The sequence below is a fragment of the Zootoca vivipara genome, chromosome 8 (assembly GCF_963506605.1).
Source record: "Zootoca vivipara chromosome 8, rZooViv1.1, whole genome shotgun sequence".
NCBI lineage: Eukaryota > Metazoa > Chordata > Lepidosauria > Squamata > Lacertidae > Zootoca > Zootoca vivipara.
Genome location: NC_083283.1, coordinates 78,722,286 through 78,737,629, shown reverse-complemented (window position 1 = coordinate 78,737,629; position 15,344 = coordinate 78,722,286). Strand labels below are relative to the sequence as shown.

At 43.7% G+C, this 15,344-nt stretch overlaps 1 protein-coding gene across 2 annotated transcripts in view; it reads left to right on the top strand.

The window, feature by feature from the left end:
• The first annotated feature begins 877 nt into the window (after nt 1–877).
• LPCAT1 (lysophosphatidylcholine acyltransferase 1) overlaps nt 878–15,344 on the top strand; it is a 57,963-nt gene continuing 43,496 nt past the window's right edge. For both annotated transcript variants that reach the window (XM_035125626.2, XM_035125624.2), the window contains exon 1: nt 878–1,322. In XM_035125626.2, coding sequence (XP_034981517.2) covers nt 1,158–1,322 — 165 coding nt within the window. In that variant the 5' untranslated portion in view covers nt 878–1,157. The remainder of the gene's footprint in view (nt 1,323–15,344) is intronic.

Sequence of the window (15,344 nt, the reverse complement as noted above, 5' to 3'; positions counted from 1 at the left end):
GTTGCAGTTAGGGCAGGTGAAAGCATCTGGTTTCATGGTTACAGCGGTCATTCCTCTGGTCACTGCTGTGGATACACGACTGTGTCTCCCAGCCATCCTGTCGAGGGAACTGCTAACAGTGCCTCCGTCTTAACTGGATTGAGCTTCAGTTTGTTTTGCCTCTCATCCAGTCCGTTACCGAGGCAAGACATTGATAATTAAAACCTCTTCTAACTCTGGATTTAGCAATCCAAAGTATCCACCACCACCATCCTGGGGTTGACACTCATATCTCCAATATGAATTGGGAGCAACGGCCACCTATTTTGGTGCACGCTTTTGTAGGAGTAATCCCAATTTAAATGTAACCTAATTTACTTGTGGGTAACTAGCGCTGGATTGTGAGCAAGCTGCAGGGCCTGTTTTCTGTTTTGGCCACCAGTTGCTGTTTTGACCACCATTTTCATTCTAATTCCACTGAGTCCCATCCATTTGCACAAAGAAGCCAAGGTTCTTGTTTGGGCGAAATGGACACAGAGAAAGAGTGGGTGGGTGAAACATCGCCCTCCAAGGTTCACAAGTTCACTCAATCCTCCTCGCGCTCCTAACAAACGTCATAAAGGCCAAGTTTGTTGGGGTTAGCCTATTTCAAGCAGGTGGCTATCCTGGGGGAGGAGGGAAACCGAGCGCCCAGAGGTCGTCTCACAGCAGCCCACTCGGCCCCGGGGAGGCCTTGCCTTCCCGCGCCCACTCGCCTCTTAAGGTCACCAAGTGGCGCCGCCGGGGGCTTCCCGCCCACCGCCCCCATCATTGCGCCCAGGACGCATGCGCGTTCCGGAGGGCGGGGCTGAAGCCGGGAGCTCGGCGGCGGCAACAGCAGCGTCTGACACAGCCGCGCATCCGCCTCCTTCCCTCCCTGCCGGCTCAGGGAGACCAAGCGGCCGAGCGCTGCTCCGACACCCTCGCCAGCCCCCGGCCCGGCCTAGTTGATTAACCGCAGCGCCGAAATTGCCTACCTCTCGCTCTGGGCCCCTGCTTCAGAGGAGAGGAATTTCCCTCAGCTTCATCTCATCCCTTCCTCCTCCTTCCTCTTCATCTCTCCGTTATTCCCTCCCTCCTCTTCTGACCCAGCGCGCCCATTTTCTCGCTCGGCTTTTCCTCCGTTCGCATCCCTCACCATGAGGCTGAAGGGCCGGGGATGCTGCTCCCCGGGCGGGAGCAGCGGAGGAGGCGGCGGCGGGGAGGAGGAGAAGCAGCCACAGCAGCCGCCCGGGCCGGCCCCTCCGCCAGTGCGGAGCCCCTTCGTGCAGCACCTGCGCTTCAGCGCCCTGCAGAAAGCCAAGGTGGGTGTGCGCGCGCTAACCGGGGCATGTCTTCTTTCTGGAGGCGAAAGGGGCGAAGGAAACCGCCACCCATAGACATACCGTAGATAGGGAGGTGCGCGCGCGCGAGCGGCGCTTCCCCACCATAAAGCGTGCATGTGTGTGCGTGTGTGTGTTTGCCTGCTCTCGCGCGCGCCCGCGAGACAAGACCCGCTCGTGTGTGCGCGAGAAGCTCGCAACGAGGCGGGTTGTGTTGCACAACGTGTGGAGACGCCGAGTTGCGCGCCCGGCGGAGGGGAAGGAATGAGGGGCTCGCGCCCTACGTGCGGCGCTGCAACCAAATCGCACCAGTTCTAGTCCCCTAACCCCTAAGGCAGATGGTCTTGAAGTCCTCCATAGCTGCCAAGTTATCCCTTTTTAAAGGGATTTTCCCTTATGCTGAATAGGCTTCCTCGCGAGAAAAGGGAAAACTTGGCAGCTATGCCTCCTCCTCCTCCTCTCCATCAGCAGGTGTGTGCCTGAGGAGGCCTTTCCTTCACCTCTCCGCTTTCTTTCAGCCTCTTACCATCTTCCTGATGCTTCTCAGTACAACAGGTGCCGAAAGCCCTGAGGCCTGATTTTTCATTTTCATTTTTTGGTTTGGCCTCCCTGGCAGAGCCAAAAGATTGCAGTAACCTGGCACCCTCTACTCTCTCAGGCATACCTAGCAAGGGTGGATCTAGGGAAACGAGACCGGTTCAATCGCACTGGACAGGGGAGCTTGTGAGGTGCCACAGCAGTTGCCACAACTATGAAGTCCAACAAAAGGGGCGTGCGTCAGATTACGGCATCGCATGGGGCATCGCTGACATTTGAGGTGCTAAGGTCTGCTGCTGTACGTAATGCCCCTTGCAGCCTTGGCAAGGAGCTGTATTGGCACACACATATGGGGGGGTTCACTTTACCGAAATAGCTGTATTAGAAATTACTACATTTTACAACTACTCAAAGCGTCCGGAGTGAGAGCGGCGAGGCGAGGAGGAAGGGTGGGAAAAAAATTGCACGCCTTTGTATGAGAAAGATGGGAAGCTTCTGTGTTCGATGACGCCATGACAGCAGCAGCACATCACCACAAACATATACTGCACATTGTACGCTCCAGCAGGACTGGTTTCACCAACCCCTAGGTACACCTCCCCCCCCTCTACAGTGGTACCTCTACTTACGAATTTAATGTGTTCCGAACACACATTTATAAGTCGAAAAAAATTGTAAGTCGAATCCCATAGGAATGCATTGGGAGAAAAAATTCGTAAGTCGAAGCAACCCTATCTAAAAATTCGTAGGTAGAAAAAATCCTATCTAAACCGCATCCAATATGGCGGACGGAGCTCCATTTGTAAGTAGAAAAATTCGTAAGTAGAGTTATTTGTAAGCAGAGGTACCACTGTATAGGCAAGTGCTTCCCATGACCTCTTCCCAAGGAAGAGCTGGTAGGAAGTGCCTTAGGTTGTGGCTACTTCTTGAAGGTACCCAGAGTGCTTTCCTCCAGTAGCATCCAACCCTTCCTTGTCTGCCTTAATTGGTCTGGAGTGGGAAAGACAGATGGTGGGAAGTTTGCCTGTATGGCTAGGCTATTCAGGCACCTTGGGTAATGTGGCTGCCGGTGCCAAATAAGCCCCAGACTCCCTCCAACCTTTGGAGCTGAAGAGGTGGGGCAGGGGTTGGCTCCTAAGACAGTTGCCCACCATTGCAACTTCATGCCTTGGGAGGACAGCACCATGCTTTGTCATAGTGAATGTGGCAAGTGGGAATTCCTGAAGCCTGCTAAAGCCCACTCCTAACCAAGGTTCTCAGAAATAAGGCTCATTCATTTTCAGCACAGCTGATTTGTAAGCATGCTTAGAATTGCAAAGTAGTCCAAAAGCAATCCTGGAGTTGGGACTCAAGAGAGGCTCTGGTGTTCTTCACACCTCCTATTCCTTGTTTGTATGATGAGAAGGACCATCTCATGTCTTCTCATTTAAGTCAAGGAAATAAACAACTATCTGACTTTTAGAAGACATCTGACGGCAGCCCTGTTCCGGGAAGTTTTTAATGTTTGAAGTTTTATTCTGTTTTTAGTCCTCTGTTGGGAGCGGGAAAACCAGCCAGATGGGCAGGGTATAAATAGTGTTGTTGTTGTTTGTTTGTTTGTTTGTTTGTTTGTAATAGGGACTGTATTAGTGTCCAGCCCCAGCCTCACTTTAGTGCCCTTAATTTTCCTGCACTGTCCAAGAACAGAGACATGAGCTTTGATAAATTCTCCTCACTTTATTGAGGTGCTCATATCAGAATATTCCCAGGGCCATATATGGCTTAAAATGAAATATGATATCTAGCCACCATAAATCATAGTCATATCTGATCTTAAAAGTTTTTGTTACATTGGAACGAATTGACCTCATTTAGATTCTGGTCTTCTGTCCATAATACCTAGCACTAGATGTTCAGAGAATGTGCACAATGAGCTCAGGAGAAGTTATGGTATTCTACCATACTATTCTACCATACTATTGTTCTGCCAGAACAATAGTAGAATACCAGTGCTGAAAAGAATTGCCCCATAAGGATAGCACCCAAACTTACTTTTTCTCACCTCATGGGACCAATATTTTGGCAGTCCTCTCAGCAGCTAGGCATCTCAAGGTCTCGTTGGCATGGGGTTCCCCACCCCTCTTCTAATCAATGTTTGTGCTATGCACAGAGATTCCCACTTTCTGCAAGCCAGTTGTGACTGCTGTTTTGACCCATACGCCACTTGCAGGAAGAACAGCAAAGTCCATACAGTTTTACTATGCAAACTTTCCTACAACCTGGTACTTTTTCTTAGGCACTGTTTCCCACACTTCCAAGCTGAATGATGAAAAATGGTAGTCCAAAAGTGAACATGGAGAGGAAAGAATTGTCCAGTATCACTTCCTTCGTAGCTTCTGGCATTTGCCTTCCTCTGACCAGAGAATGCACTTTTAAACTTTGGTAGTATGTTGCATCAGGCATCTTTCATAATCATGTCTAACTATGTTTTGAACACACACTCACACACACAGCACAACCACTTTTTTTGGAAATAACCATGAATGACACCTGGAAAGCACTATATAGACTATTTTTTTATCTCTTGTGGCAGTGAATTTTGTACGCTAACGTTGCATTGCATGAAAATGTAACTTCCCCCCATCTTAACCTGCTTTAAATTTCCTTACGTATTCCTTAGTTTATTGTCGGATGGAGAAAACTTGAGCAATGGCCCTCTATTCACATTTTCCTTGATTCTTGGCTATACTTCTTTCATTAGTGCTTTTTTCCATTGATTTGATTTTTTTATTAAAAAAAACTTGCTTGAAAGATACCATCTTTTTATCTTTATGTGTGCCCTTTTCTAATTCTGCTGGATGGCAGCAAGAATTGCACATGAAATTAAAAGGTTTGTCGTCAGTAGGAACGCTCTGGCAGTTGCTCTGACAACTTCTCATGTGGGCTAGGAAAGGGGTGACTAACCTGTGTCCCTCCATATATTGCTAGGCTCAGGCGCCCATGAGCTCCAGCCAGCTTGCATGGTCAGGGATGGGGGGGAATTGTAGTTCTGCAACATCTGGAAGACCAGTGATTAGTCACTCCTGGACTAGGGCAAGAAGAGGATGGCAATTATCAGACTAAGCCACAACATAAATGAGTGAAGCCTCCCCACCCCCACCCCACACATGTGCTGGAGTGCTGAGTCATGGGTGCAAGCAGCAGCAAAAATATATTGCTAATAAACCAGGTAAAAACTTATGGACCTCTGTGAATGCCCCAGTTTTGGTTTCCGACAGGCATCCGGTTGGCCACCATGAAAACAAGTTGCCATGACCTCAGGGCCGTCTCGAGCAGGTTGGGCGCCCTGGCGCTGAGACGCGGAGATCACTCTGGCGCCCTCGCAGCGCGCAGCACGGCTTCTGCGCAGCTTTGCCGTGCAGTGCCCCCCCTGCCGGCTCGGTGCCCTGGTGCCCCGCGCCACCGGGACTACACCTAGAGCCGGGCCTGCATGACCTGATCCAGCAGGCTGTTCTTATGTTCTTATAGAACCACTATATTTTCTGTATTACTCCATAATCCACGCTAGAGAAGTGTGAGCAGAACTCTACTCATATAGCAGTGCCTTCTCCCCTCTCCATCCCTACTGTAGCCTTCTGAGCCCCCTGAAAAACTGCTCTTGAGGGTTAGGGGCACTCTTCCAAATTTCATGCAATGATGAGACCACAGTAACGGGGGATGGGGGGATGGGGCAAGTGGAAGTCAGGAACCCATCTTCTGCCCCCTTCCCAGTTGCCTAACCAATGTTTAAGAATGATGCATTTAGCAAACTAATTGTTTACTGTGTATAATGTTTTTTAAACCACCCTGTGTTCAACTGAATTGATTGCCTGTTTGTAGAACAGGAATTCTCAGAATAGCTAGAGAGGCAGGATGCATTGATATAAATCACTAAGAAGAAGCATGGTTTAAACCAGGTTTCCCATTGCAACTTTATGTGGTTTCTAAACTGTTATGCATACTAATTGGTTAATAGATTTTGGTTGGCATCCGTCTGTCTTAGGAGTTAATGGAGAAGTCCATCATTGATATTAAAGTACAGTTATGTACCACTCCACAAAGTGTTTATATTATCTGGGAATGTATGTTTTGTATATGTGCGCACACACAAACAAACGCAGGGCCAGTTATCTTCCAGCTGCTGTAGTCTGAAACAAGCAGTATACTGGTGCATGCTGTTCAGTCAAGCCCACTTGGCTGTTCAGTTTCGAGAGCTGGGAAGCTGGTTTAGCATTACATACAAACTAGCGTTCATGGTTTGTTCCTCTCAAGCAAACCATGAGTGGAGAACCCAGGGTCTAGAAGACAACTTTAAGCCATTTTTTTACATTCTGACTTCCTTGGAAGCTATTAACCAGTTTCCCAGTTCAAATATAAGGAGAAGCTATGGTTGACTTCTCCCACACTCATTCAAAGTGCACAAAGCTTGTGCACACATTTGCTTAAGTCAAGGTTTGATCAAATTCAAACACTGTCTCTCCTTACCTAATAGCTAGGTAAAGGTAAAGGGACCCCTGACCATTAGGTCCAGTCGTGACCGACTCTGGGGTTGCACGCTCATCTCGCATTATTGGCCGAGGGAGCCGGCGTATAGCTTCCAGGTCATGTGGCCAGCATGACAAAGCCGCTTCTGGCAAACCAGAGCAGCACATGGAAACACCGTTTACCTTCCCGCTGTAGCGGTTCCTATTTATCTACTTGCATTTTGACGTGCTTTCGAACTGCTAGGTTGGCAGGAGCTGGGACCAAGCAACGGGAGCTCACCCCGCCACAGGGATTCGAACCACCGACCTTCTGATCAGCAAGCCCTAGGCTCAGTGGTTTAACCACAGCGCCACCTGGGTCCCTAATAGCTACCACCAGCCAAATCCTACCATGGCTTGGCAAGGGTATAGAAGAGAGAGTGGAGGAGGAGCTGGACAAGGGTTCGTTGATGGAAGCTAGTGGCCAAGGCATAGAGAAAGTTACTGTAGATTGGACTCACGTTAAGAGGTATGGTCAGTGGAACTAGTTTAGATATGAACCTTCTTCGTGTTGGATGGCTGGCTATCTCAGATGGATGGCTATCTCAGATTTCTGTACAGTGCTACATCTGCCAAATCTTACTCATCTTAAAAGATCTATTTGTGTTCCCATGGCTGAATCACTTTGGTTCATAGTCATCTTGTGACCAAGACCCAAGTACCATGTTTCCCATCTGTGGTTTCCAGCTGATGAATCCCCAGCAGACAGGAAAAGTGATCATTACTAGCTTCCAAATGCATGTTGGCATTGCTTATGGGGTATTATCCAGCAACAGTTAAGTATTCCTAAAACTTATACATTATAGTGGAATAGTTGACCTCCTTAGTTTTAGGTGGAGTGTACTTGGAAGTTTCCATCTTAGCTTCATAGCTACACCCTCTACACATAACAGTTAGCAATGCTCACAACCTTCTGTGCACTAACTGATACCTGTTGGTTTCTGGAATCTTGCAAAGAATGCTACATAGCTAAATCTAGGGTCATCCTGTGTGCTTAAGAAAGACTGTATTCCTTCTCATTGAACATGATTCATTACGCCTTAGCTAATAAGAGATCCCGTGCATGCTGTCTTGATTTGTAAATTTAGAATGCATTAGTGGACAGTGTGGAATCTAGTGCAGAAAAAAAAAATCACACGTTACTGAAATCCGCTCACCCCTATTGTAAAACTTCAGCCACTAATCCTCCGTATTTCTGAAAAATACTGAATATAATGGATCCTAAAACTTGTGCTTGGTAGAGTATTTGTTAAGTCATTTATGCGGGTTATGATTTCTAAAAAAAGAGATTTTCGTATCACAATAGTCACTCCCTCAAATAGTGTGTTCAGCTGCTGAGTGCTGACAAAATGGAGCCAACATAGGGATGCTGAGAAACAAAAGGAAAGTATTAGGGGGACCAGAAAGTATCAAGAAATAACAACAAACAAAGCAAAATGGGGCCACCCTCCACCCACCATAAGCCCAATAAGCAGATACTATGTCTCAGATTTTGTTATATTTTGCCTTTTGTATTGATAACTTCATTTTTATGTACAGCATTCAGGATTCACACTTTGGTTGAACATTTTAGTTACAGGTAGGTAGCCATGTTGGTCTGCCGTAGTCAAAACAAAACAAAAATAAAATAGAAAAATTCCTTCCAGTAGCACCTTAGAGACCAACTAAGTTTGTCATTGGTATGAGCTTCCATGTGCATGCACACTTCTTCGCATATCTGTAGTGCCTCTGTTGGGGGACACATCATGCTCCTTGGTTTGTCCAGCTTTGTTCCCCACTCGGCTCTCACCTGTGGCTCCTGGAAGCTGTCTGCATGTGACAGCGGCCACACCATGGGAACAGCTTTGACTGGCCAGCTAAACCGGGTGAGGGCAGCTGATGGATCTCAAACCCTCATTGAGTTAGGGACTTCCCTGCATATGAAGACAAGCTCTGGCAGATTAAGCGGGTAAGTAGTGGGTCCAGTGGTCAAGAAGGTGGTTTGCACACATGCTATAGAGGGAAGTGAGAGGTAGATGGGGCTCGTCAGCCTGGGAAGGTAGCCCATCTAGGAGAAGGAAAACATTGATCCTAAACCTCTGCTGCCTTGTGGGACATATTTGGGAGGAGAAGGGGCTAAGGAGAAAACCCTACACAAATCCAGAGTGGAGTCTTGTACACCACCTTTCAGAAACTCCTGCAGCCAAGCTAGCGCCAAACGAATTGCTCTGCTTTCCTTTGCAGCGAGGCTGAGAGGGGAGTCTTGTCATCTGGGCAGCCCAGGACCTCCATACATACTGTCTAGGCTTGTGCCCCAGGTAGGTCACTTAAGTGCTGCTACCGCAGTGGTTTGGCTTCACCCGCAGAGGCTGTCTCTGAGACAGACGGGTGGCAGCAATACATTGCAGCACTATGTTGCAAGTTCCACTTGTTCCCTCTAATGGCCAACTAAACCAGTTGATGAGCCCCCCCCCCAAAAAAAAACACCAGGTAGTGTTTTTTTTTAACATACTCCTTAGATCTGTAATGGGGTGCCTCTAAGCACCATGGTGCCCTCAGGTATGCCCCTTGGCCAAGACCCACTGCCCCTCCTCGTTCTTTTAAAATGAGTTTTCCTGGCTTACTGCTAACTGGCTGGAAAGGAAAGTGCAGGCGCTCGTCCACATTCATCCTCTTAACTTCTTTTCTTCCAGAATGCCCCATGCTGGGTCCCATGTTGGGATGGCTTGCTTCCATTTTTGTTCGTTTTGTGGCAGTTGTTGGAGTTATTATTTTTTTCTTCTTTCCCTTTTTATGGGTTTGCCTACTTTATCTTTCTAGAGGGAATGCATTTCAGCTGATTTTTCTTTTGTTTGTTTGGAAGACACTTTGCCTGTTGTTTTTTTGTGGGGGAGGGTGGCTCACTTGCCCCCTTTTTGACAGTATTTTGTATGTAGATATGTTGCCTGTTTTGGGGTTTGAGTTTCACCCAGTTATTTCCTGTTAAATGGGTATCTTGTGGTGCCCATTGCAGTTTCTTTCTTTCCCATGCATACTCCCAGGGGCAAAATTGACATAGGAGTTCATATATGCATGTAAATTAAGAGAGAAATATATTTGTTTCCCTACTGCCAAATCATAAAAAAAACCGTGGTAGTGTTCAATAGAAGCATTAAAATATTACAAAATCCAGAACAAATGATTAAGGCTGAATCAAATTAATTCTCTGAAAATACTTGTTGAAACAGAAACCTTTTCAGCAAGTGACAAAATATCAAAATTCTTTCTTAATTCATTAGAAACAGTGTTCCAAAGTACGAGTGCCACTACAGTATGCTAAATGCAGGCATCCCCAACCTTCGCCCCTCCATATATTTTGAACTACAATTCTCATCATCCCTGACCACTGGTCCTGTTAGCTATGGATGATGGGAGTTGTAGGCCAAAACATCTGGAGGGCTGCAGGTTGGTGATGCCTGGCTAAAAGCCTTAGTTTGCAGAGAAACCAAACAGTTATGTGATAACTGTGGAGCAGTTAGGAGGGTTTCTCTGGGTGATCAGTGATCTGGGCAGTGTATAAGGAACAAAGTGGTTCTCCAGGTAACCTGGTCCTAGGTCATTTAAAACCTAACAGTAATATCTTGAACTTAGCTCAGCAATGTATTGGCAGCCAGTGCAATGCAATATGTCTCTATTTCCCAGTTCTCAGATCATCTCTCATAACAGCCTCTGATGTAAAGAATTTAGTCTCCCCACATATTTTCTTCTCAGAGTCACACTCAATTGGCATTTAATGGTGCATGTAAAACAAGATCAAAGTACGTTGGTGTTCTGCCTACTTCTCTTCAGTTTTCCCTTTGTACTAGTAGTGATGAATTTCTCTTCCCAGTGAAGGCAATAATTTTTATCATGAAGTATTTGAATCCTAAACTGATTAATCTGGCATTTATTTTGCCCAGAGAGCCAGCTGCCATTTTCAAAGTTATCCAATTAGTCTTGGCACCTTCTACATGTGATGAACCCATGCTGCAGTACAGTCTGTTTGTAATTTCCTGCCACATCATTAATTAATCTTTTCTCTGATATCCATTCCAGGGCCTTGCATACTACCAAAGTTAGCTCAATTGGCCTCTGATCATTTGAATTGGTTCTATTTCTGTTTTTGGATAAGATTAAAGGTAAAACATTAGATATTTCCTATTTCATAAGGAACTGTTGCTGACTTCTCTGAGAACCTGACTTTATGGGCAGGGTCATAATAAAATGTTTCTTTCTTTGGTTCCTCCCTCATAAGATGGGCTTTGCCAAGCAGGAAACAGGATATGGCCAATTTCCTTCGGTGTCAAAAGCACAAATAACATTTCTTACCCCTGCCTCTGCTGTATGGTCTCAGTAGATCCAATCTAGGTTATGGCCGTGGTTTCAACATTTAAGAACAGCCCTGCTCAACAAAATTTAATCTACTCTAGCATCTGTTTCCAACAGTGGCCGTCCAGACAATGTAAGAACACATGCATCCTCTTCTATAGTAGCATAATAAGAGGATCAAGCGCACAGAGCCAAGGGGTGTTGGCACCGTCTTGCACAGTCAACCTTGCTCTTAGCCATTATTGGATGGCTGTGCTTTGGGAGGACACCTGCTGTACAGTTGAGTGGTGCAAAAGTCTTGTCCAAGGGGAGAAAAGCTTGCTTGAAGGAGGTAAGAAGAGAAAAGGTAAAGGTCCTCTTCATGATTCCTCCCATTGGTTTCTAGCAAAACAGTAGCTTAGGAAGCCACCACGGAAGGTTCAGTGGGCTGGGCCTCTCCTGACTCATTCTCATTCAAGCATTGGGTAGGATACTAATAGTTTCTTGTGGGAAATTCTAAAAGCACGCCATAATGGTCTTCAGCACATAGTCATAACTGCACAATCCTATGTCAGCTCTAGCAAAGGCAATCCATCTTAGATCAAGAGAAGCTGGATAAGTCTACATGAGTGCTCCTTCACAATGTGCTCCTCAAACTGTTGCAACATAGGATTCTGTTTCGGACTATTGTGTTTAAGTGTGCAGTTTTTATGAGCCTGGTTTTTTAAAGGTAAAAAAGGGGTGGACATAATTTCTATACCTTCAGTTTTAAATGCTTAAATGATTTCTAGCTCTGTTATATTTTACTCCAGGAAGATCCATTTATTGCTGCAGAAGCAATCACTCAGATCACTTTTAAAATGAGCGACTATTAAGTATTTTGCAGTCTCTAAGTGTATGTATTTTTTAATAACCATTCTTTATTTATTACAAATGCACATTTACACAGCAAGACAGCAACACAGATCATAAAACTTGCACAACACAAAACAAAGAAAAAATATTATATGATAAACAAAACTTCCTAACAATTACTGTCTACCGCATATTAACTTATTTACATATTCAAAAAGAAAAATTATATATGAAATTTTAAAAAAGAATTATTATTATTATTAATAATAATAATAATAATAAACACGAAACAAAAATAACAAAAAACAAAAAAAGGAAACAAAAACGACTTCCATCGACCACACAATACTTCTTTAGTTTCTTATTTCTCCCTCCGAATCTTTGCCTGCTTCTAACTTCCTTGAATTTGTTTAGATTTATATACACTTGTCCTAACCTTCTACCTCTTGATTCTTCATGAGTTCAATCTAAACTCAACCAGATATTCATCTTGGGACTTGTTTTCCTGAGATACTCATTCAAACATTCCCATTCTTTTTTCACTCTATTTTTGGATTTATGCCTTCTTATGTCCGTTAACTTGGCTAGTTCTAAATACTCACATATTTTGCAAAGCCATTCCTCTTTAGTTGGTAATTGTGTCCCTTTCCAATATTTTGCCACCAAAATTCTTGCCCCCGACGTAGCGTATGAGAATATATTTTCTTTGTCTTTTGGGATATCTTTATCCATTATCCATAATAGAAAGGCTTCTGGGCTCTTCCTAATGTTAGTCTTAAGTATTTTCTTCAACTCCTCGTGGACCATGCCCCAGAAATTCCCAATTTCCGGGCATGTCCACACATATGATAGAATGTTCCTTTGTAGTTCTTACACCTCCAGCATTTATTTTGATTTGTTTTATTCCTTTTGGCTAATCTTTACGGGGCTAGGTACCACCGATGGTGCATTTTCATAAAATTTTCTCAAATCACATAGCATGCCGTAAAGTTTATAGTTTTAGACCATACCTTTTCCCACTCTTCATTCTCTATTACATGACCTAAATCTTGCTCCCATTTCATAACGACATTTCTTTTTCTTCACCCTCTAGTTGTCCTTTTTGCAACAATTTGTAAATTTTTGAAATCGTTTTCTAATTACTGGATAATATTTCTTTCTCCCAAACTGAGGTTTTTCCTTCAAAACCCCTGGATGTTTTATCCTTCACAAACAGTGTTCTTAATTGGTGGTACTCTAGCCAACTTATCCCCTTCTGTTTTAGCTCTTTGAATTTCTTAATATTTGGGCAATAATTAATTTCTTCCATTAACTCCCTGTATGCCATCCATTTATCTTTCATGTTTTTCCAATGCATAGACAAGGATTCTAATTTTTTAATAGTGGCATGGTGACTTCTTGTTTTTGAATTGCTTTGCAATACACTATTTAAAATCTGCAATCAGGTAGTTACTTCTATGTCTAAAAACATAATGCGATCAGGGTTAATAGATGTGTATAATATGCTGAGAATCTGAGCGCAGGTCCAGTATACATGTGTGTAAATCATTTCTTGTTTACATATTAAATGTGGGAGTGTTTTGTAGGAGCATTCACCGGACTTTAAATTGTAAAGAAGGAAGTCTCCCTGAATATAAACCATGCCCAGCAAGCAATAATTTCTCCAGTCAGAAGAATGCTTGGCAAGGACAGAAGTTTTTTTTTGGGGGGGATGACAACAAAAAGTTAGGGCTACTGCAAAACCTTTTAACAGAATAAAGCATTGACATTAAATCCTACTCAGTAAGTCCTATCTTTTTGGGGAGAGGTGTACACTGATAAATTGTTTTAGGCCAATTTGTCTTCATATGAGGTTTGAGAGGGACCTCTAGTATTTCTTCCATTAGAAGGAATTATTGGTAAAAGCTGTTTTTTACTGTATCATAGCTATCTAGGAAGATTAAGGCCATTAGACAACTTAAGTGGTTTTAAACAAAAGTTGTGAAGAAATGTACGGAACTCAGAATTTAGGGATTCTCATTCATTGCACTGAAAAAAAGCTGTACTTTTGGTGAAAGGCTGAGTTTTCTAGTGTGAAAATCAAAGGTTTATGTCGCGGTATTAGATACAGTAGCTGAGGCATATTGCTGGTAGTTCTAAAGGTTCGCTGCAGATCCCATATATCTTTAAAAACATACTTACTGCTTCAGAGTGAAGGTGGTTGATTTATTTTTCTGGTTCCAAGCAACTTGACGTAATCCTATTTTTCACAACTTTCTATTGCTGCTAAAAATAACTTCAGCATGCCATGTTACTTTTCTACAGAATATACACTATACAAATTCTATTTTTTGTTGTATTATATGATGTAGTTTTGACAGTGTGCATGGAAAAAGTAGAATTGTTTGGTGTTTCCTTTTTAACCTGTGAGGGCTTACATGCCCTCATCCTTTTGATAGCTGGTCTTGCGTGTTGTTCGACTGAGATAGCATTTTAATGGCACTTAATCAGTCAGGCAAACTGATCCTTTGAGTAGTTCTCTGGCATAAATATTGAAACGAACGGAGTTTGTTAACAGATTCCTTGACCTTGTTCATTTCAGGTAACATAATTCTGAAGCCCAAATCAGTTCCAAAAGCTTAGTCAGATAATTCTTGTTAATGATCAGTATCTCATAATCTAAATTCTTTCTTGCGTATCTGAAGAAGGCTGCGGTCCTGACCTCGCTTGTCTAAGAGTAAGCCCCATTGAATTAAATTGGACTTAGACTAGAATAGATGTGGTTAGGTTTGCACTGTTAGTGTGATGTATTTTTAAAGCAATCTTGTGTTGAACCGAGTACATATTTGTTGCCGAGGCAGTTCATATCAAGGTCCTTCCTTAATTGTAAAGTTTAATCCTGTGCAGCTGCTACTGCTTTCTTGTTGAATGTGTTTGTAAACATACATGCCCAGAGAATAAGGCTGCATACACAATATTCCTTTGAAGCAATTTTCTCTTCCCCCCACCCCCCCCCCCCAAGAATTCTGGACACTATGGATTGTTAAGAGTTGCTGGGAATTAGTAAGCTATAATGCCTAGAATTATTTGAGGGAAATAATGTGCTTCAGATGTTCTTTAGAGATATACATGGTGTGTTTGCTGCCTGAAAAACAGTTGACTGCATTTCTGTCACTTTGTCTAAGCTTGCAGCCTTGAATCGGAAGAAGTTAATATTAAAATTAATTTGCTATCATTATGCAACTACATATGTAAAAGCTGTTCAGCTGAATATGCTACAAAAATAGTCTGATGCATGCCAGGAACCTCAGCCAGCAATCTTCTTCTGTTTGTTCTTTAATGGCCTATTGTCTTGGGTATTAACAGTCTTACGACTGGAGTGTACAGTTCTGTGCTCAGCCTTTTACCACTGTTCCTAGTTATTGCAAGACACCACAGACATGCTGGAGGAACTGCAGTCCAGAAACGCCATTCTGGCCACCACAGATCTATGTAGAAGTCCCAAACACACATTTTCCACGCAAAGTTGGGCTATAGCCCATCAGAAACACTAAGCTGTGGTATATCTAGCTACTGACCTTAATTACTTTGTTTCATAGTTGCAGGTAGTCTGCATCTTCAAGTTAGTGGTCTTGCTTCAGTGTTGGCCCACGGTATACTTATTGCTGAATTAAAACAGTATTTCCTTAGTTCCTGACCTCAGTTGCCTCCCTGATACCTGAATTGCATCACTAATGACATCATAATCTAGTTCCATAAGCACACAAACACAATCTTATACCATATT